General features: G+C 36.7%; 1 protein-coding gene across 1 annotated transcript in view; it reads right to left on the reverse strand.

Annotated features, from left to right (window-relative positions):
- FAM184A (family with sequence similarity 184 member A) overlaps window positions 1-24,035 on the reverse strand; it is a 120,098-nt gene that overhangs the window by 15,761 nt on the left and 80,302 nt on the right. The window contains exons 10-11 of the mRNA XM_029223297.1: window positions 5,502-5,714; window positions 3,307-3,460 (exon numbers count right to left, since the gene is read on the reverse strand). Coding sequence (XP_029079130.1) covers window positions 3,307-3,460; window positions 5,502-5,714 — 367 coding nt within the window. The remainder of the gene's footprint in view (window positions 1-3,306; window positions 3,461-5,501; window positions 5,715-24,035) is intronic.

Consider the following 24,035-nt stretch of genomic DNA (forward strand, 5'->3'; position numbering starts at 1 on the left):
AAAGATGTTAAGCACTGTCTGGTGATTGTTCAGTGATTTCGAAGTCATTATTTTTATCTGAATTTGAGATTATTTCATACAATCCACACTTACTGAATGCCAGGTACTATACTATGGGAGAATAAAATACGACCCTGTTCTTATAATTGCACAGGCTAGAGGGAAGGGCATCAAGGAATTAGGTGGGATATCAGAGATGAACATTATAATGAAATACAGTGTTTCAGTTATAATGAAAGCAGCGTGGTGTAAGAACCCAGATTTCCTAGGAGAGGGGAAACTGGGGATGCTATCAACAAAGGAATTGTCACGGTAACACAGTCTAAAAGACTGAGCTGGGGTTCTCCAAGTGGAGAAAGATAAAAGCATTCAGGAAGAAGGAGTAACATATGCAAAAGCAGAAAGAACCCGCTCTGTCAGACAAGCTATAAGAAGTTTGGTATGGCAGGCGCCCACAGAGCGAGTGGTCATACTGGAAAGAAAATGGAGCCCAGCCTGAGAAAGTTCTGGTACAAAATGACTTTCACTCCATGTTTACATTCATGGTCCTCAAACTAAGGTGTGTGTGGCAGTGTGCCTGAGGGACTTTTAGAATACACACGATCATCTTCCAAAACATGAATTTTACATGAAGATTTTTGGAAAAGCCACTGTTTTTAATGTTAACACTGAATATATGAGTAAAATACAAGTTACAAATTTCAAAGCTGAAACATGAGACTTCAAAGAAATGCTGTGCTTGTAGCAAGTCAACTTAGGCTCCTCCCGAGACCCTCATGTAGAGCATAAGTTCAGCTTCCCCTGCTGTTAAGGGCTGCTTCAGTGGAAAAATTGACAGGACCTGGTGAAGGATATGAGGAATCACTGAAGGATTTAAAGCGGGGAAGTCACATGGTGAGATTTGAGTCTTGCAAAAATTAACCCAACTGGGGCTTCCCTGGTGGCGCAGTGGTTGAGAGTCCGCCTGCCGATGCTGGGCCCGTGGGCCGTGGCCGCTGAGCCTGCGCATCCAGAGCCTGTGCTCCACGACAGGAGAGGCCGCAGCAGTGAGAGGCCCGCGTACCGCAAAAAAAAAAAAAAAAAAAATTAACCCAACTGGAGTTTGGAGAATGGACTGTGGGAAGGAAGATCAGCAAGAAGGTTGCGGTAATAATCCAGGTGAGAAATGATACGACCGTGAATTAAGGGTGGCGAAAGGATGAAAGAAGAGGAAACAGATACAGAGAATATTTAAAAGGAGGGAATAACACGACATGCAAGCAAAAGAAAAAAGGTTGAATGCATCTCCCAGATTCGTGGTTTTGGCAACTCAGTAAACAGTGATATCATAAATTCAAGTGGGAGATATGGGAATGGAAATATAGTTTAGACCTGAGGGAGATGGTGAGCTAATATCTTAAAACACAGTGTGAGTCAGAATATCTAACAGTGTAATAAGCAGTAAAAAATATAAATCTAATTCACAGGAAAGCAGATTGGTCTAGAAATACATATTTGGAGTCACAAGCACAACAGACGGCCGTTGAAGCCATAGATGTGTGTGTAGAAATAGAAACAATACAATTGGAAAAGAAGATACACAAATGGCAAAAGAGCACATGGAAGAATGTTCAACACCATTAGCCATTAGGGAAATGCAAAGTAAAATTCACAATGAGATATCACTACACTCCTACCAGAATGGCTAAAATAACAAAATAATGACAACATCAAATGCTGGTGAGGATGTGAAGTAACTGGATCATTCATACATTGCTGGTGGGGATGTAAAATGGAATAATCACTCTGGAAAACAGTGGCAGTTTCTTAAAAAACTAAACATACAATTATCACATGACCCAGCAACTCAACTCCTGGGCATTTATCCCAAAGAAATAAAAACTTAAATTTGCACACAACTGAAAACACACAGATGTCCTTCAGTAGGTAAAGGACAACCAATATGGTAGGCCAATACCATGGAGTACTACTTAGCAATAAAAAGGGACAAACTATTGATACATACAACAACCTGCATGAATCTCCAGAGAATTATGCTGAGTGAAAAAAGCCAATCTCAAAAGGCTACATATCGTACAATTCCATTTACAACATTCTTAGAATGACAACATTATAGAAATGGAGAAGAGATTAATGGTGGGGGCAGGGAGTGAAGTACATGTGGCTATAAACGGGCAGCAGGGATACCATGGTGATGGGAATGTTCTGTGTCTTGACAGTATCAATGTCAACATCCTGGCTGTGACATGCACTTTAGTTTTGAAAATGTTACCATGGAAGGAAACTGGGTAAAAGGTTCAGACGATTCAGACGAAAAAGATGCTATTTCTTATAATCTCATGTGCATCTACAATTATCTCAAAATAAAAAGTTTAAGAAACCACAAAAAGTCTTTTGTCTACAAAGACAAATGTATTTAACTCATGTTTCAGTGGATACAAGTTCCAACACTTCGCCCATTTTTACCTCTCCTCGGGAAGAGGAGAGAGCTATAACGACTTGGCCTAGAACTCCCAGCAATAGTAGAGAAGATGAACTGGGTCAACTGGTTTTCCCTTTGAGGCCCCAAATATTCAGAACACTTTGGTCTTCTTTGTTCTCAATTATTACTTGGAAAAGAGTGTGCCACTGAGGTGTGACAAGAGACGTCAAAAACATTAGGAGAATTTGGAAAAAAACACAAACAGAAGGAAAATGAGATGACAGGAATAAAAAGTCATTGAATGACACTAAAAAACAAACAAAAAATCCTTCAAATACATATTCAGTTTTTCTTCCAAACTCAACTGATCTCCTATAAAAACTATAGTGATTTTAATACCTCAAAGATAAAAGTCCTATTTAATAAAAATTCTGGAAAATATCCAAACAAAGAGTCAGACCTAGACATGACTTTTCTCATTAAAACAAAATCCTTAAGTGGAAAAAAAACCAATATGATGATCTAGTCTAAAGACATGTGGCTCCATCCTTGTCTATTCCTTTCAGTCACTGGATTGTGGGAAGCCTGAATGTTCTGACTCCGTTTAGTCCCTTAATGACAAATGGAAGCACCACTGGGTGTTGCTTACACAGCCAGAGTATGGAGAACGTTGAGGGGACCTCAATTTACTGTTTGTGTTCTATCCATTCTCCTCTGCCATACTTGCTCCTTCACCCAGTAACTTCAAATAAAATGTGAACAACACTTAGATATTCATTTTGATGTTTCAAAAATTAAGAATAAAACTTTGTGATTTCTTGTTGAATTTTAAGTTAGAAGGATGTAAAAATAAATATGACAGGATTATAATCTTTTCAAAATACCAAGCATAGCCTTTCCTTCATCTTCTAATTCAAACCGAAGCGTCTGAAGTTCCTGTTCCATTTCTGTCCGGAAGCCCTCCATTGACTCTCTGTGTGCATCTTTTAATGACTGAAGCTCTGCAGAATGTTTCTGTTGTAAATGATTTTCAAGAGCCTAGAATAAGAGAAACATATTCAAATTATTATGCTAGAATATAGGGAAGGAAATGGAAACAAAATAGAAAAATTACTAAAACTCAGTTATTATTCAAGGAAAACAAGTCTTTTTAATTCATTTTCATGAAAATTAGATATAAATGATCATCACTAGAAAATAAATCAGTAGGTTCACTTCAGTAGAATAATCATCATGAAATCAGGTTGAGTCAATATACAGTGTTTGAATTGGGATACAGACCCTTTACCTAAGGCAGTTTTCAAATAAAGCTGTTTTCTGAAGCTGCTAAGGGACATAAACCACCTAAAATGAATGAATAATTCCTCTGTGTGCACAGACTTAGACTTAGGAAAGAGGTGGGGGAGGGCAGATCAGAAAAGATCTCCTTCTGATCAGGAAAAGAGAGATGAGGGCTTTTCCTACTCCAACCTTAACAAAATTTTTGTAGCTATTTTCTGTAGTCATTCTTTGCTCCTGCATTTGTGAACAGAAGCAAAAGCTGAGAGGAGGCAGCTGGAAAAGTGAACTAAAGCCCTTCATGTGATTAATTTTAAAAGCCTAGCCAGAGAGAACACACTACACGTGGCCAAGACGAAGAGAAGATATATGGCCACAAGAGAAAAAAAACAGAGCTCGGGGTACTTCAAGTTTAGAGTGAACTGTATAGCACTCAGCCAGGAAGGGTTTTCCTTACTATAATCTATAACATGAAAGGTTTCTGAGAAAGATACCACATTCTAACTAGGGCTGTGTTTCTTCAACCACTACTCTAAAATGCTGCTTTTAAAAATTATTTGACTACTTATGTCCTTTCTGAAACGTACAGCGTAAGTCCCTCTGGATACAGGTAAAAATAAAGGACTTCTCGTATAGACATCATGACTCAGGTAAGCTTGGCTAACCTAATGACAGACAATAAAACTGCCAGTTCCGATTTCTTTTGAAAAATGATTACAGTTTTGAAAAGACTGAATGTGTAAAATTAAAGCACTGATGTGAAAGCTTACAAGTTATCACAGTTCACAAATGGAATCCAATGAATAGATTATTTAGTTAATGCGAACAGGTCAAATTTTTAACCAAAGGAACTTCCTTGATTTTCCGGACAAGATCAACAGACTACAACTTATTGTACAGGCCAATGAGTTGTTTTTAAAAGAATATGACTTTTTTGTTTTAACAATCTTTAAATAACATACCACTTCTTAAAATAGTATCTATACCCAAATAAAGGATTAAAAATGTGTATCTGTAATAACTAAACATGGTGAAAATTACTGTTAGTAACACTTTTTCTATCAAATCTTTATCTTTATCCATAAGGTCCCTAGAAGAAATTGAAAAATACAGTGTTAAGAAGTGAACTAAACCAAAGTTAATCACACTAAGGCTATGTCAAACTAACCTTTTAACACAGAACTAAATAACGGATATGGGGCGATTCTGGCACATAATTAAACAAATAATGTATCTGTTTAAGTCTTTTTTTAGTGATTTATTTGTATCACTACTTTTCATATAGCTGTTAGGGCTGTATACAGGGAACTATACTATTTTAAAATGTCTCCCATTTCGATTCATTGTGACTTCTGTACATAAGAAAAAGTATGAGGGACAAAAATGTGAGATTAAAAAATATAAATTCCTTGGGTACATGTGTCCTTTGTAGATCCAGACTGAAAGAGAAAAATTAAAAATTTGATGAAAGACTATTGTAAGTTCAAGATAGTATTAAGTGATTACAGTGGTTACAACTAAATTTATTTCATCACTGCTAACATATGACAAGCCAGACGGTGTATTAGTTTCATCATGAACTTGGCAATATCATGGGAAACAGAAATAAAATTTGTCTGCTACAGTGTATAATTAGTGTCCGTGTTTAATTACTGTGACCCCCTACAAGAAGTCATAGCCTAGAAAACACAAATAAAGCAATATATAATTTTTTGGAGCAAAAAATGAACTCTTTAAAATTAGAAGGCTAACAATTATTGGGCTGTTGATTACATTTGAACTTATGTCATTTTAAACTTACTCTTTGTTCCTTTTCCTTTTCTTCTTCCATAGTTTGAAATGCAAGGACATGTGCTTCTTGTAAAGATTTATGTCTTTGTTGATGCTGTTCCTCTAATTCTTCAAGCTCTTGTGTAAGTCGTTGTCGTTCTTGTGTAAACTGGACTTGCAGTTGCTGCAAAGAGGTCTGAGACTGGGAAAGCTGCATCTCCAGATTGTGTTTCAGCAAGGAAATCTATGCCACAGAATGGTACACAAAGAAGAATAAATACAAGGCATGTTTCACATATTGCCTATCTAAGGAAAAAAGCATTTCAAAGATACTAACAAAAGCAAAATAATTGCCTTAACAAAATATCCACTTAAAATGTTTTATAATATATCACAGATAACTAATCTTTAGGTATTACCACTTTTATTCTGTTTTCAGTAATTATCCTAAAAATAGACTGTTTTAGTGGTATTACGCTTGTAGACTCTCTAAAGAACACTGCAGCCCACATTTTAAAAATACAACAAATACCTATGCTGCACTGCCACAAAAATTCATGATGTGAAATAAAAACAAAGATAGCTAACGTATTTACTAGGTTATGGTCACTTTACGGAATCACACTATCTAGTAGGAGAAGTTAAACTGCTTATTTTTGAGGCAGCAAAGTTGAGTAGTTAGGACTGTGGGCTCTGAGTTAAAATTGTAGCTCTGCCACTTGTCACTGTCAATACCTCACCAGGCTGTGTCAGAGGGGAGAGTGTTACTATACACAGTTCACTCAGAATGGCCCCTGCAACGCAGTAAGTGCTCAATGAAAGCTAGCTAAGATTATTTGAGGATTAAAGACCTACTCTTTAAAAGATTTATTAGTTTATAATTTAGAATTCTTATATTAAAAAAGGGTTTTATTTTTGAATTTTGATTTAATTCAAAGGATTTCAAACTTTCAAGCTTTTTAAAAATCACAAACCCCTCACAATCCTCCAGTTACAGCCTTCTAATAATGACAGGTGCTTTTCATTCACTACGGAAAACTGATTTGTCCTTGCTTTTGAAAACAGACAAATCACCCTTAATATGTCCACATTGCTTCTATGTGTTTTAAAATACTTAAATTTAAGTCCACTTTAAAGACTAAAAGCACAAAATACATGCATCTGTACGTGTGTGTGTGTTCATTTACACATTTGTTGAAACCAAATTTTTATTTGATTTATTTCTCTTCTCACATACAGGAAACTTGAAACTAGATAACTCAATCACATTCTAGATGTCTGAGACTAAGGGGAACTTAAGGGAACCAGATAAAAAGGTGTCAAATGTGTTCCATTAAATAACTTAAGATACTGTGTTTATACACAAGTAAAACCGTTTCTGTGGCCAAGAAAGCTAATGGAAAGAGAGAACTTTAAAGTGAGTTTTTGTAAATGAGAAAAGACTTTCTTTCGATTGATGGAAGGCAGATATAGTCAGCCTCACATGTCTCACCAAGGAAGGTACCTGGGAAAGAAAGAGAAAGGGTGGAGAATCACCAGAGATGCAAAATAAGAAAGAAAAGAAAGAAGGAACTGGAAGACAGGAGAGGTCAGAGGTCAGCGGCTGGAAACAGTCACAGACTGTAGTGAGCTTAGGGTGGATAACAGCTGTCTGAAAGGGTTTTGAGCGAAGTTATACAGCAGGATTAGTTGTAAAGGTTAGCACGTGCCTTTGTGTAAAGGGTCAAGCACCGGTGAGAAATGATACAACTGACATATGTTCAATCTGTTGTTTTTTTTTTTTTTTGCGGTATGTGGGCCTCTCACTGTTGTGGCCTCTCCTGTTGTGGAGCACAGGCCCCGGATGCGCAGGCTCAGCAGCCATGGCTCACGGGCCCAGCTGCTCTGCGGCATGTGGCATCTTCCCAGACCGGGGCACGAACCCGTGTCCCCTGCATCGGCAGGTGGACTCTCAACCACTGCGCCACCAGGGAAGCCCTGTTCAGTCTGTTTTAACGTATTTCCAAAGAAGTAAGTTTACCTGTTGAAAGTTATATGAATTCTACTTATTAATTTCTACATAAGCCTAAGATTTCAGAGGTTATTTCATATGTTTGGAGTCACGGTGAACTGCAACACTCTGACCCCAGGCAATGCAACTCCCTACACCTCTAAATGGCAGTGGCACTCATGATTTACAGCTCAAATAAACCCTGCAAGTGTGAAAACTGCAGGAGAAAGCAACAGCTAAGCCTTATTTGTGGAGAAGGAGGACCAAAACAAATTATACTATGTGATTTCTTACCATTTTATGCAAAGAAAATCAGGCTGAAATGAATATTAAACACAATCCAGAAAGAAAAAACAAATCATAAAAGGGTAAAAGACAATAAAAACGTTTGTGAACCCTGATGTGTAAAGTGACAGAGCCATTTTCTTCCCAGCTAGGTGGTTCTTGAAATAGAGAAGGCACCTAGCCACTCTCTTCCCAAGCTCAACCCTAATCCCAGACCCAGCACAGGGACCCACATGACTACCTTGTCTCTGGTGACAACTTGTTAGAACACATATGAGAACATTAGTAAAAGACTACTGTTACATGTAGAATAATGACTCATATTGTCAAAGCTATTATCTGGCCACTGGCCACGTGAGGACTAATCTACCCGGTGAATGAACTGCTCACCCTGCCATCTGGCCTGGTACGCATCTGTCTCCACTCAAAGAAAACGGGCATGATTTTCTGATGTGTACACAGGCACTATATGGGCTAGCAGTGGCCCTGGATTCTGTCCTCCAATGAAGTGTGCACTCGGGTTAATAAGAAGCCAATCAGTTCACAGCAGTGTAGCTTATTTTCTGAAATACCTACTTCAAAAGTTCACTGTGTCAAAAGAGCTCCCACATGTTAATTTGACTATAATTTGACTCACACTTGAACCATTTAAGGATGAAATTTATCAAGAATTATAACATATTATGAAGTACCACAGTAATATAACAGTTATACATTTAAAATCTAAGCACACTTTCCAACCTCTCAAGCTTAAATAAAATACACTTAAATATTTTATATCATAATATACTTTACCTTGAAAGAACTCCAAAGTAATATTTTTCATTTTAGGATATATGATTAATCTTTATTATCTATACTCAAGAAAACAGAGTATATGCAAAAAGACATTATCATGCAATTTAGTGTTCAAGTATACTTAGTTTATATATTTTATATTCTTAATTTTGAAAGCACACCAAAATAATATTAAGGCTATCTAAAAATCTTTGGATTCATGCTCAAGACAGTAACATGAATTATAAGCAGGAAGCCTTTATCATGCAATGCAGCATCAAAACTTACTTATTTTGTTCTTTTTACAAATTAATAAATTAGTAGATTGCATCATATTGTCAGCCTTTATTCAGCATGAAAATTACATGGCACTTTAAAGACAGAAATGAGCAAAGCAACGTAAAATGAACTAATGTTTTATAGCTATAACTTAAAACAGCAGAGTTTAGTATACTTTACGGAAATACAAATAATATAAAATTTCATTAATTCAAAATAAAAGAGAACGATAGATTTTGCATTAAATACTTTTGGTAACCTTGATCAATACTTTTATTACAGTATTATATAGAAAGGCATGTGTTGAATAAATGAGAAGAAGTAGTTACTTCAAATTATATTTTCAAATTATGAAGCATATGGTACTAGTTTCTACATTTGTTATAATTTTAAATCTTAAGGCTTTTTATTTTGCTGATCTTAAATAAACCAGAGAATATTTATTTCAGTAAAAATTTTAATCCTAATTTAAAAATTCTAACCACAGCAGTTTAGATATGAATTATATAATATATTCTACTGATCAAGGAGGTACCAGATACTTTCAAACAATTTTAAAAGCCAAACTTCGCTGATAGTGACTGCTGCCTTCTGATCTCTACCATTTAAAATACTACCTTTTTGAAAATAAAGTGTTGTAAAAATTTCAAAAAGACAAAACTAAAAACATATGGATACATTTTTCTGAAGAAGGGAAAGCTTTACCTACTTCCTACAGGGCAGTTTCACAAAGATTCTGTACCTCTACAACGGTGCCTGCAGAAATCCCTCAAAATAGAAACTGAAACATCAAATCTGAGGTACTGGATATGATAGGATGTCAACATGAGATATGTCATTAATTACGTACATCCTACGTTTTTGATGCACTGTTGGGTTTTTTCCCCCCTTTAAAAAAAATCACTCTTATCACAGAAATGAAAGAATACAGAAAGTATACAAATTGTTTATCCTCGAAACAAAGCATTTCTTGAGATAGTAAATGTAATCTGTGGTTCTCAAACCTGGCTGTATATCAGAATTATCTCTGTAGATGTTAATAAATGTACTTGCCCAGGCCCTGATCCCTGGATATTCTGATTAAATAGGTCTGGAATTGAGCCCAGGCTACCTAATATATTTTTATTCCTAACTAACAAAGTAATAAGTGTTCATTGTGAAAAATAATTTTTTTAAATAAAGTAGTTTATAAAATGAAAGTGAAAGTCTCCTTCCTTCCCTTTTCCTTGCCAAATTCCAATCCCTAAGGGTAACCAGTTTTACCACTTTGTTATCTCCCCAGACTCTTACTTCTCTTTTGATATAATTTCCTGTTTTGCTTTTTTTTTTTACTACATTGTGTGTAAACAGGTGGATGCTTTTCACCATGTAGAGAGTACAGCTGCCATGACATGACAAAATATTGGCTATGTCTTACACACAAAAGTTACTTGGGGTCCCCAGGGCACACCTTAAGAGACCAGTGCTTAATGTCCAAGGTAGCTGGAACAGAGACCCATGGGGCTGCTGACTGGGACAGACATTCCCTATGTCTTACACAGAGAAAGAAACACTACTTCATTTGCGAAACCGTGAGGGAGGGTGTCCAGACCTGCAGGTGTTGCTATGTGATGGAGTGGCTTTTCAAACACTCAAGTCTATGTAGCTCCCTTCAAGATGAGTATACTCACGGATTTGCTCAATGATGGTCAATGATTTCTCCATTAGGGAGGCCAACAAGTTTGGTTTTAGAGGTTTGTTTTTCCTTGCACGGTGACATTTCTAGGGTACATAACCCATGACATGTAGGCATGCCCCATTCTTTTCAATGACTACATATAATGCGAATGGCAGGCACTGTTTCTTGCCTCCCCAAATGCCCATCTCCCCCTTTTCCTTTCTTCCCAGTTAGCTGAACTCTTGAGTTTGTTCACGGACTGAATGGAAATCCCTATCTTCAAGATGGTATGCCCCTCTCCCAGCACCAAGGAGTGAATTATGACTGGGATAAGAAAGTCACGGTAATCTAACTCTAAGGTCATATCACTCTGTTTTAGTTAATAAGCTCAAAGGAAGTATGTGGGGAACTTAGGGGGGGGAGGGGAAAGACTTTATTTCCTGATGAAAGTAAAAAATGCTTAAGGAGAGTCTCTTGCATTAGCACAGTTGTTCAAGAACATGACAGCTGGAGCTGTAGCAGCCATGTTGCAACTATGACATGACAAACTTGAGGTCCAAAAGTTAACACATTGAGCATGGCAAAGCAGAAGTACAGAAAGTACCTGAGCACTTAATTATCTTGACAGCTTGAGCCACTGTCACCTGGGTATTCTGCTGCTTATAGCCAAATGTATCCTAATAGACATCATTCCAAAGTATAAATACACTATAATTACTTTAATTCTTACTGATGGAAATTCAGATCATCTCATCTGGTTTTGCTATTATAAACATTGCACCAAACCCCCCCCCCAAAAAAACCCACAAATGGTCTAAATGCACACACATATGAGTCTATCAGAAGGCTGTACATAACTCTCTTTTAGTTTCATAGATGAATTTAATGCACAGTCACAGTCAAGAACCACTGCCCCAGAATTCATAAAATGAAAGACTCTGGCTGGTTCTTTAATGATAATCTTAAAGCAATGTCTAGAGAAGTCTTTGAAGCCCTGGCCTTTTACTTGTCCTCCGCTCTCCGTTCATTTTATGAGATCAAGGAGGAAAACAAAATATTTTCCTCAAGTAGTATTACCTATGGTTTTTTCTTCCTGTAGTTTTGATCAATTTATCAAGATATTGGTGAACTGTTTATCTTGTGCTTCTGTGTGTTTTTGAAGAAGGCTGTTCCATAAATCATGATTTTTCAAAAATGATTTGCTTTTTAGGGTAGAGGTTTTGTGTGAGAGGGTTCATTCATTTTTGTGAAAACAAGAAAATTTGTAAGAAAAAGCAATTTGAAAAATAGGATGTATAAATATAATTTCGCTTTTCAGTAAGTTATAGGTATGGAGTTGTGTTGAGCCAGAACACTTATTAATTTTGACAAGAAAGGCCAACACAAATTACTAGAAAGTCTAAACCACGTGATATTAATATTCAGTGCAATACTTTCAAATATATGAAGCAACATTAAAAACTGCTACCATAGGCTTAGTAGAGGACAGTAAGGCTAATTTACTACTATGTCAACAACTTACATAAATGCTCATGTAAAATGTTTGAAGGTGTCTGAATATTTTAATTCTTTCTATGCTTTTTCCTTTTTTAACCTCTAATTTGCTATTTTTGGAAAGTCTAGCTAAGAAAAGTAAACTTAAGCTTCTGGAATTATGACCATCCTGAAAAATTCTGAATTGTTCATAATTTTTTTGGTATTTTCTAAGATCTATAAACTGAGTTGATTAAGAACCACAGTAATGCCTAATTAATGTCCTCAAGATATTTCTGGAATATGTTTCTAATCATCCTCTCAGTTGAAAAAAATTATAAAGCTTTTATAAAGAACAGAGGAATCAACAATCACTTGTTTTTTTTAGAACAAGACAGCATATAGTGGGAAACTTCTTCCATGGAAGGCTGGCTGAGGACGGTGTGTGGAGTGGGTGGGTAGATCTCACCCTGCTGAATGACAATGACAAGGTCACATCTTGTTTGGTTGATGACTGAGTGATGAGTTCATCCTCAATGACTACGATGTTACAAAAGAGAATTAATGAATGGGGATGTCAGTGTGTTACAAACCCCTTTTACTTATTTTGTAGGAGATGAGTCAACGCATTCTCATTTCAATTACTAATAGATTCAACTTCAGTAAGGTGGTTTTTATTTTAGTGAACACCTTTTCATTTGTAACTATTTAGGAAGAAGTGACTATGTCGTTGCAAGTATTCTGAAGTACAATTCAACTAATTTTTGACAATACTCATATCTTATTTGGGTTCGTATTTCTATCCCAATCAGCACATATGTCAAAAAGTCTGGATTAATATAGCAATCATGCCCAAATTCTTACTATGTTCTATGTGACTGTTTTAAAAAATTTCTAAATGTAGCCTTATTTCACCAACATTGAGATAAATATCTTTATTGCTTACTTTAAAATATATTAAAGAAGCTGGCTTTAAATGTATTCATGTATTTCTAATTTTTACGTAGACAGTAAAGTTGAATCTAAAGAGTAGATAAAATTTTTCTTGCATAGTAGAAAGAAATTAGAAAGGTATGAGAACATAGTTTTGAAGTTATCAAAATTTCAAAGGCTATCTCTAGACTCAAGACCTGGTTCCTCTAGGTCAGGAATTGGCACATTACAGTCTGTTTCTGTAGATTAACGGATTCATTCACATATTGCCTGTGGCTGCTTTCACACAGTAGCAGAATCCCGTAGCTGCCACAGAAACTGCATGACCCACAGAGCCAGAAATATTCACCGTCTGGCCCTTGGCAGAAGAGGCTGGCTGACCTCTGCCCTGGGATATCAAGAAAAATATTCAAAGATGCTTACTTAGCTCTCTGTTAACTTATTTTAAAAAAACAAGTTGGGTATAGGTTTCATGTGAAAATAAATCTCATTTTCTCTCTTCACGTGTAAAGATAAAAAATTTTAATGTGTTTAAATGGAATATAACTTTGAAGCTTAATTTCTGCACATTTTAGTGTACATAAGTAGAAGAATAGCTTTGCCAATTCTTAGGAAAGGGATTTACTCCATTTGCTTTAAATCTTTTAGTAATTTTAACATTAAAATGTAAAATATGTTCTAAATCTATGAACCTGCACAACTATCTAACACTCTAAGAAGTCAATTGATGCTACTTTTTCAAAAAATAAACTAGTTTAACTAAAGAAGAAATACATTTATTTCCATTTTTATGAGCGGCAACAACTTAACAGTTTTTCAAAAATATTACTATATCTTTCAAAGTAAACATTAAAATAATGAAGTTTACGTGTGAGAGGTAAAATCTTGCTTGGCTTTAAAATAAAATACATGCTTATCAATACAATGTGGTAGATGTATGCACATACACAAATGCATGCCTGAAAGTTAGAAGCTTTTGTTACCCACATACAAAACATATCTTACTGAATGCCAAAAAGTGTATTTTTTAAAATCATAAGTTAAAGCAGTGATGATGTTTATGCAAAACCAAAAGTGCAACATGCCCTTATGTACAAATTGTAAGTGCCGCTCACTTACATTGTTGATAGATTTATGCAAAGCTTCACCCAGAGAGTGCCTCTATGAAAAAGATCACAGGAATAAAGGGAAACATTCAGAAATCAACTGAGTGAAAGAAAGAAGAATAAAAAGGGAGAGTAACATACAGAACATTAATTACAATATGCTCAAGAAAAAAATAAGTTGAAAACAGTTCTGAGAAAGAAATCAGACAAAAAGAAATTTACAACATAGAGTCTAAATTATTTATAGTCCCTTAGAACAGTGTCTGATGCTTGTGGGCTGGCAGACTTACCTATGCAAGAGACCAAAGGCTAGTACAAGTAAACCAGAGGTCAGTTTAAAAGATAATGGTTACCGAAGCACCTAGAAGGAATATTACTGTTCTAAATGCCTCCCAGAAATCTGCAATATAATGCTTCAAAGCATTCCACTCAGCATTGGGGTAGGTTTTAGAAGGATTTCTCTTACGAGAAATGAGCAGATGAGAACTGAAACACTAACTTGATTGACTACATAATTTGGGGGCCAGAAATAAATATGGATAATCATTGAAAATGTAAAGATTTGATAATAATCAGGTTTTATACTCAGGGGAAAGGAAGAAGAGATGCCTTCATATCTTTTCAACCCTATTCTCTAGGATATATTTGGTAAAATTATGTATGATCTAGGTTCATTTTTAAGAAGTTCACTGGAATTCTGAGTGACAAACCACTGGAAAAACACACACTCTCCCTTCCCCAAATGTGGGGAAAATGTGGTTTCATTTTCAATTGCCTCACTTTTGTGCCTTCCAAGGATACAAAATAGTATTTTAAATTTATATTATTAATATAACTAGAAAAGTTCCTATAAAATGGTTTTTACTTTGGACGCTAATCAAATTTTCAGACAAAACATAATTTTCTTTTTTTCCTCATAATGTGAATATCCCTTGGTGTGTCATAAACTAAAGCTAGCTTTTATTTGGTAAACAATTTTTTACCAATAAATTAAGACTAATACAAAATATAGTTTAGGATATAGTTCACAGAGTTGAAAAAATAAGTTGAGAAAAATGATTAACTTTCTATTTGATTACACCATAACTTCTTAAACGCTCATACTTTTAAATAAATTAGTTTGTTAATTTTATTTTTTTCTTTATGCTTTCTCATACTCATAATATGCTTTATATACTAATGAGACACAACTTCTCCAGACTTCACAAAACTTATGAAAATCTGAGGGATTTTTAGTTGTAGTTTTTTTTTTTTTTTTTTTACTGCTTTGTATTTCTCTGAATTGATGTTCTGGCATTAGAAGTTAACGTAAAATGTATGGCATTTACTTATGAAGTAGATTTTTTCACTCTTTAAGGTATCATCAGACAAAAATATATATGTTATTTAGGATTCCTGAACTAACTGATAAATTAGACCAATATGAAAGATCAGAGGTTCTTCTGTGGGAATTCTAGATTTTAGATTTTATTTGAGAGTATATTTGAACATTTGGAATCTAAACTCATATGGTCACTAACTCTGTCAACATACTGTTGGCAGGCCATGGAAATATCTAAACCAAAGGCATGGTCGCTAAGCTGTGCCCTGGGGTGACTTACACGATAGACCTGGCAACAGCAATTAGAAAAGGCACAACAGTGGTGCTGGGTCACAGTGCCCTTATTGATGAGTACATAAACGAAGTAAGATTTATTCTTTTGTTTAAAAGTTTTTTATTAGAGTACTATTATATTCCAGGAAGTACAGAGTGATATAGAGAACTGAATAAGATAGTAAAACAAACATACACAAAAAATAAGAAAAAGTTCATGGTAAATATTATGACAAAAAAAGGTTGATGTGACAGGAAATGACTAGAGGTGATACTGGGTTGATGGTAAGAAACGATCTTTTGAAAAACGTGACATTTAAAATGGCATGATCCGATTTACATCATAAAAGATTACTTCAAGTTTGTGGAAAAAAGTGAAATTGGGGAGGCTAGATAGAAGGCTGTTATATGGTGTCTTGGACTAGTGTTTTCTAAGGCAGGTGGAAGCAGGTGGCGCTGGGAGGTGGAATAAACAGGATTGACATTTACATGAGAAAGAAAGGAAAGAGGGAAAGCAAGGATGACTCCTCATCCTTTGAGCAAAAAGCAGTGCCAAGAAGCAAAGATGATGGGATGGAGATTGAGAATCAATACTTTTGAGTCAGACATGCTAAGCCTGAGATCCCTATTAGACAACCAAGTGACTGAATTTAGGTGAAGATATCAAGGCTGGAGATTTAACTTTGGAAGTCACTGACATACAGATGGTGTTTAAACCACAAAACTGGATGAGATCCCCCAAGTAAATGTTTGCTTGAAAGAATATCGGATGTACTAAAAATCTGTATGCAAAAATATTATTTGGCAATATTCTATATGAGCAAGATCCGTGCTAATAAAAATCAATGCCCTATATAATAGTCAATTTGTTTTAAAGCATCTTAAGCTACTTGTTAGTTTTTGAGATGAGTGAAAAGGGCCTCAAGAGGTCCTCTTCAGCTCATTGAAAGCACTTGGACACTTCAGCATAGAAGGCTTACTAATGTGTTTCAGCATTTCTAGTCTTGAAGGACGAATATAATAAGACTTTCAGCTAAGTGAGGAAGAAAACTGAAAATAACTAAAAATTGCTGCACTTAATTAGAAATTTACAGCTTTGTACCTAAGAAACTATGCTCTTAGAAGTAATCTCATTGTTTTAAACCTCAGTTTATTCATTTAGAAAATAGCACAAGGTTTTTTACATGTTTGTAGTTTGCAATCATATTGGTATATAACTACTGAAACCCACTGAATTACAAGCTTTTAGAGGACCCTGCCTTGTTCATATTTTGTATCCAAAATGCCAGACTTGGTACCTGGCAAAGAGTAAGTGGTCAATAAACGTTTACTAAAAAACTAAATGAATGACATGGACTTTTATTATTGAGTTAGTTCTTACTACTCTACCTTTTCCCCTTCCCCACAGTAACATAAGCAGTAATGAGAAACTTCTAGATAACGAAAAAGAAAGAAATTATTTAGAAAAAATATGTATATCTTGCATAAATCCTGTTGACAAAAGCCAACAGAATCTAAGACTTAGAAATGTAACCCTTCAGAGAAATGAACTAATGAGTATACTAAATATTTGTTCAGAAAATATTAATCTGAACAAAGACAGACTGCCAAGAGGGAAGCAACATACACTGAATGGCACCTATCTTGCCCTGCTCTATTTTGTTCTCCATACTGCAGTCAGAGTTTTGAAATTTCAATATTTGAATGCGTCACGCTCCTGATTAAAACCTTTCAGTAGCTCCTCATTGCCCTTTGAACTCTCAACAAGGCAAACAAGATCTGACCCTGCCTACCTCTACCACCTTCCTAGCTCTCTATTCCCCAGAACAAAGGTATTTGGGGGCAGGCTGAGGGCCTCTGCACGTTACTTCCCCCTCTCCCCAGATTGCTGTTCTCCTTCCCCTCTTGGCCTGACTATTGCTTCTCTTTCAGGTCTCAGGTAAAGGATCCCCCACTCAGAGAAGCCTTCCCCAAGTTCCCAGACTATGGTAGGTCCTCACGGTACATACACTTGTGTCCCATGGTTGTAATGAATTAATGTGTCACACTTATTTCTATTTGCCTTCTTTTCTAGATTACAAGCAATGAGAAGGCAGAGATCATTACAACCCCATCACTGGTCTGACACAGTGCATGGCATATCAGAAGCACTGAATTTTTGACATATGTCAAAATGTCATCAAATGCCAATATATAGAATAAAATTTTCATTACTAACAAAAGAAATGTCATTTGTTAAATTTCTAAATTCCTTGAAGCAATATCTACACTAATCTTATGTTGCAATTCAAGTAAAATATGTTAGATCTTAATAAAATGTTCCAAAATTAAATACTTAATATACAATACTGTAATTTCTTAAATTATATAAAGCTTTTTCTAATATTAATTTCAAATATACTAATATCTAGAGAAAAGCAACCAATAAACCTAAGATTAGAAGTAGGAATCACAACTTTAATAATTCTCCTGAAGCAAAAAATAGAAGAAAAAGTCATGAACAACCATTTAATGTTTTAACTAAGTTAGTAATAACTGGCTTTTAAATGAAATTAAGGTAGAGAAAAGCTAATATGTTAGGTAATCTTAACACTTCTCAGAGACTACGTCTTTAAATAACTTTATAATCATACATCCATTAAACGCCTTCATATCCAAAATATTTTAATTCTTTTTAGTATCTTGCCATAGGAAATAGAGATAGATTAAATTGATTTATTACTACAGTGCCACCTAGAAGTTCTTAAGTATTTCTCAGGTGTGTTCTGGGCCCTAGTACCCCTGAAGGCACAAACTGTTCTGCATTTCATCACAGTCCTACTATAGTATTTTGCAGAACAGATACACACACACACACACACACACACACACACTCAGTACACATTAAAACTACCCAGTATTTTAACATCTCTTTTAAAGTTAGGTATAGATATCATAGTTTCATCTCTTCACTCTCTTCTCCTAAAGATGTCAATATAAAAACTGGATAGACTTAAATTTGCAAAAGGGAGTTTTTGGCAGGGAAAAGAAAATTAAATATTTTTAGATTTGCAAATTAATTCAGAAAGCAATTTAGTACTATTTATTTTAGAAGAAAAAAGCATAAAAATAACATAGGTCTGATAAAAGAGGATATAACATAGTTGAAGTAAGAATGTCATTAATTTTTTTGACTGAAGAAAAATGTTAAACTTCCGTATTTACTAAGGAAAACATTGCAAATTAACTTTGAATCCAGGAACTGAAGTAGGAAGAATGACGTATAATGGGTGTTGGTTGGTTTTTGGTAGACCTTAATTCCATTCCACATTTTCTGAGAAAGCAAAATTGAGCCATGCCTGCTATTCCCACTCTCTGTTCTAGCTGGCTTTTCTCTTTTCTCCATGTTATTTCCCTTCGTCTTCCTGCTGCTTCTTCTTTTGACTTCCCTCTTCCTTACCCAAGTTCTCTCTTTTCCCAGGGTTCAGGCTGGATCTCTGATGCTTCTTTTACATAGTTCCTGCCCTCCTAATTTCTTGGGAGAGGATTCTGAACCTTCAGGGTCAGCTTCACTGATCTCCTGGCACTGCTTAGGGCTTCTGTCAAGGTCATGGTTCGAATTAGCTGAGAAGAGATGATTATTCCAAGTCCTTTTCTATTCCTTCTACCTCAGAATCTGCTTGCAGCTCTTCTTCCATTAAAAGGTAGTACTGTTACTCATTTAAAATGGGCATAAAACTGATGAACATATAATCTTTTTTCAATAGACAGAAATATGATTTCTAAAGAGAGAGAATTCCTTTCTTCCTAACATAAAACTTCTTAAAGAGTTGAGAGAGAGAGCCAGCAGAATGAGTCCTGAGCTTATAGTGCCAAATTTGCTCAAAATTTTGCGTTCTAAATAGTCTAGTCCAGTGCTAATAGAATTATAATTCAGAGCCACATATGTAATTTTAATTTTTTAGTAGCCATATTAAAAAGAAAGTAAAATTATTTTTAGGCATATATGTAACCCAATATATCCCAAACACTAGCATCTCAACATGAAATTATATAAAAAGTACTAGTGGGACATTCCATATTCTCTTTTTATACCAAAATTTTGAAACCCGGTATAAATTTTACACTGACATCTGAATTTGGATGAAGTTCATTTCAAGTGCTGAACAGTCATAGGTGGCCTGTCACTACCATTTTAGACAGCACTAGTCTAGAAACCAGAAAGCGGTCTGCAACAGCCTTAAGAAACTGGCTTTTCAGTCACTCTTGATCAAGAGCATTGATTTTAATGCTCTGTTTCTTATTCATGTCATTGTTCTTTCCTACTGAGTGTGACAAATGCCAAAATACCCTGGGATTGTAGAATCAATGCGTCTAAAACCACACTCACCACCTCAGCCCCCTTCAGTGAAGTGGTCTGTCGTGACCTCCCTGTCTCAGACGATGGTCTTCTTTTCGTTATCCTGGTTTCAAATCCTGGGTCAGTTTTAACATTTCCTTCTCCCTTACCAAAGTACTCCATCAAATTACATGATTTGTTCCTTTACAGTTTTCCTGGTAATTCTCAGTGAAATCAACTTAACTCACGTCCTATTTGGGTAGAATTATTTGTACTTCATATGCGTGGCAACTTCCTCTTTGGATGCCGTGCCTCAGTTTTTCTTTGTTCAGCAACTACTGAGGGCTTACTACATGCCAGGCACACTTTAGGCTGCCGGGGATGCAGTGAACAGTACAGATAAAGACCAGCTCTCATGGAGCTACATTCTAACAGGGAAGGGAAGCAACATGATGCTACGTGGTAACAAATGTTCTGAAGAAACACAAAGCAGAAGACGACGACAGAGAGTGACAGCGGGTGCTATTTAAAGTGGTCAAGGAAGATCTTTTTGAGGAGTTAAGATCTGAGCAGAGAATTGAACAAATTGAGGAACAAGCCATGTAGATCTGGGGAAAGAGGATTCCGTTTGGAGGGACTGGCAGATGCAGAGGCCCTGAGATGGATTAAGCTTGGTGTGTGTGGTCCAGAAACTCCAAGTAGTTCAGTATGACTGTAAGAAAGGAAGGGAGAAAGTGGCAGAAGATGACACTGGCAATGCAGCCAGAGGCCAAATCACAAGGTCCGAATCACGAGGCTACTGCAGGCCATGATAAGAGTGTGGAGTGTGTTCTAAACGCGACGCGAAGCCACTGGTGGATTTGAAGCAGAAGAATAACTTCATCCAACTTAAATTTTTTTTTTTTTTTTTGCGGTATGCGGGCCTCTCCCTGTTGTGGCCTCTCCCGTTGCGGAGCACAGGCTCCGGACGCGCAGGCTCAGCGGCCATGGCTCACGGGCCCAGCTGCTCTGCGGCATGTGGGATCCTCCCGGACCGGGGCATGAACCCGTGTCCCCTGCATCGGCAGGCGGACTCTCAACCACTGCGCCACCAGGGAAGCCCCAACTTAAAATGGCCGGATGGAAAGCAATTTGTAGGTAGGTAAGAGGAGAAGCAGGGAGACCAAATGTAGGTTCCAGGTGCGGTGCAGAAGAGAACTGCATATGGCTTGGCCTGGGCTAGTAGTGCAGGAAGTGGTGAGACACGGGCAAATCTGGGCTTACTTACTCTGAAGGTAGACAGCAGGAAGTGCTGACAGGCTGGCTGTTCGGTGTGAGAGAGGAGGCTGAGCAGTGAGGAACGGCAGGGGTCTAGGAGGGGCGGGCTGCCTTAGGCTGGCATGGCAGAGGGGTGCATGGCACGCATTCAAGAGGTCTGCTTCAGACACTTTAACTTAGGGATTTATATCGAGATGTCTCCATTTCATCCTCACTTCAACATCACAGCCATATTAAGCTGTCTAACATAAAAATTTCAGCATGTTATTCCCCTGTCCAAAAACCTTTGATAGAATCTCACAGCTTATTGCGCGAACTTTGAACTCCCAAGCCTAGAAGTCAAAGTTTTTCACAATGATCTCTCTCCCCAACTGTCCTCTTATTTTTCTGTATTCCTCACAGTGCCTGGGAAATAAGAGTATATTCAATTAAATGTTTGGTGAATGAATAAAAATATTTGTGTTCATCCTTCACCTTATTCAGGAGTCACACTAAAGCTGACCTCCTCAATGAACTCTTTCCCAATCGCACTGGTTATACTACTCTTTCTCTACTCTTTTCTCCTACCCAGCAGTATGTTGGTAAATGTTTAACAGCTCTCTGAAAAACAAAGCCCTCATCTGTAGCATGTGCTGTATCCGTGATGTAAACACTCCCACCATGGATGACTGCAAGCCACCGCCGTGATGACCCTGAATATGAAGCTGAGAAGGTATGTGCATGACAAGCTTGGTGAGCTGGTAGAGCTGCTGCAACATTGCTCCTACAGTACGAACTGTCCAGACCATTTATAAAGTTACTTACTACACAGTGACTTTTACTGTAGGTATCTGTATACAAATCTTTCCCCTATTACACTGTAAATATGTGGAGAGTAAAAATTGTGTTATATACATCACTAAAACCAGCTAAATGACCTTGGGGCCTCAAAGTTCAAAATGGAAAGTCACACATGAACTACAAAATTCCATAATTTTATGCCTGAATGATCCGTGTGTCTCTCAAATTTCTCAGTCCACTGATCTGAATGAGGGCATTGGAATATGAAGTCATGTTGCTTCCAAAATTAAATCTGCCTTGAAAAAGGTGAAATAAATGATGACAGTTTAGGATCACAAATAGAAAATACGATCACAGGGGAAACTATATAATCGCTTTGCTTTAGACTGAGTTGAAAAATAACAATGTAGTTCTTGTGCTTTCAAGGAATTCAAATGTACGCACTGATCAGCCCAGGAAGCATAATTAGTTTTCCACTAAAGTGTAATCATTGAATAGAAAAAAAAGAACACAATGAAGTATTAAAAGAAAACTAAAAGATATAAAATTAGGCTCTGATTGGTCCGCCTGCCGATGCAGGGGATACGGGTTCGTGCCCCGGCCCGGGAAGATACCACATGCCGCGGAGCGGCTGGGCCCGTGAGCCATGGCCGCTGAGCCTGCGCGTCCAGAGCCTGTGCTCTGCAGCGGGAGAGGCCACAGCAGTGAGAGGTCCGCGTACGGCAAAAAAAAAAAAAAAAAATTAGGCTCTGATTGGAGCACAGAATGAAAATAATAGCTTTTGGAACTTTTCATAAAGTAAAAAACATCTGATTAAAGAAAAATGAAATTCTTATGCTTTTCTATGCCCATTTTTCTGATACGTAGGCTATGAGGGTTAGTTTAAATCAAATTTAACTCTCAAGAGTTTAAATTCATGTGAAAGACAAATTCTTCTTTGCTCTAAGTAGGATGAAATACATGTAAGCTAAGGCACAAAAGTTAGACTTGTGTTCAGTTCACTCAGAAATAATTAAAATACATGAAAATGCAGATCTTCTGATACCTTTCATAACATACGCTTCTGCCTAGGCCCTGGCTGTTTCCTATTCTATTCGCTACTCTTACTTCCTTAATGTCACGAACCCCAGGCCAGGTCTGTTTTCCCTAAGTGCGGAGGGGTGCAGGCTGTGCTGGGTGAATAGAGTGGAGTGGCTGTAGCACTCAGGGTCGGGGGTGGAAGGTTTGAGGAGCTGGGCTGAGCAGGAGTCAGGCAAGTGGAAAGTGGTGGAGCAGGTGTCAGAGCACAGCCTCTAGGAAACTATCAGAAAGAATCAAGAGAACAAGATCCAAAGGGCCAGGAAGGGTCTTCTTTCCAAAACAAAGTTCCATTAAAAGATTGCTGGCTTGCTAGAACCGCTGTCATCTCATACGTCTACAAAGAGTGAAACCTCTAACATAATACCTACTTTCACTTCAACGTGAAATCCTTTGTTTAGTTGTTTTCTTAACTTTCCTCAGGTAGACAATCCTGGACGCAACAGCTATTTTCCAGCTTATCTACGGTAATGTGTGTGGCCTATATATTTTAGAAGTGGCGAGAAAGGAAGCTACTGTAATTTTGGAAATGGCCTGATGGCCTGAAGCAGCACAGAGCAGTTTTACCTTTGGAGGCAATTAATTCTTGGTCATCTTGATATTTATGGTTAATCTGCTTTGAAAACTGATTTAAAAATTCTTTCTATGAAGCTAGTAAAAACTGGAGCCACATGTAGTAAAGTATTTTATGATGCACAGACCTCGAACAAGATGCAAAGCATTATGTCCTCTCGGGAATGAACAATGTAGACGAGGTATCAAAAAAAAAAAAAAAAAAGACAAGACAAGAATATCAGAGAAGCATGGATGAAATCTGACAATTTAATATAAGGAAGAGTAAATGAATAATGAATAAAATAATTTGATAGAAAACAGGTGGGAGAAGTGGTGGGCCCTCTTTACATTGCCAAATCTAGCCAGAAAATGTCTATGTCAATACTTCCTGATTGAAAAACAAGGAGGACTTTTAAGGATGTTTTCCATTTTTATCATGTAGTTGAATTATTTGATAAAATTAAATCTTCCAGAGTACAGAACA

The sequence above is a fragment of the Monodon monoceros genome, unplaced genomic scaffold, assembly GCF_005190385.1.
Source record: "Monodon monoceros isolate NGI ecotype Baffin Bay Population unplaced genomic scaffold, NGI_Narwhal_1 Super_Scaffold_15, whole genome shotgun sequence".
In the NCBI taxonomy this organism is placed as follows: domain Eukaryota; kingdom Metazoa; phylum Chordata; class Mammalia; order Artiodactyla; family Monodontidae; genus Monodon; species Monodon monoceros.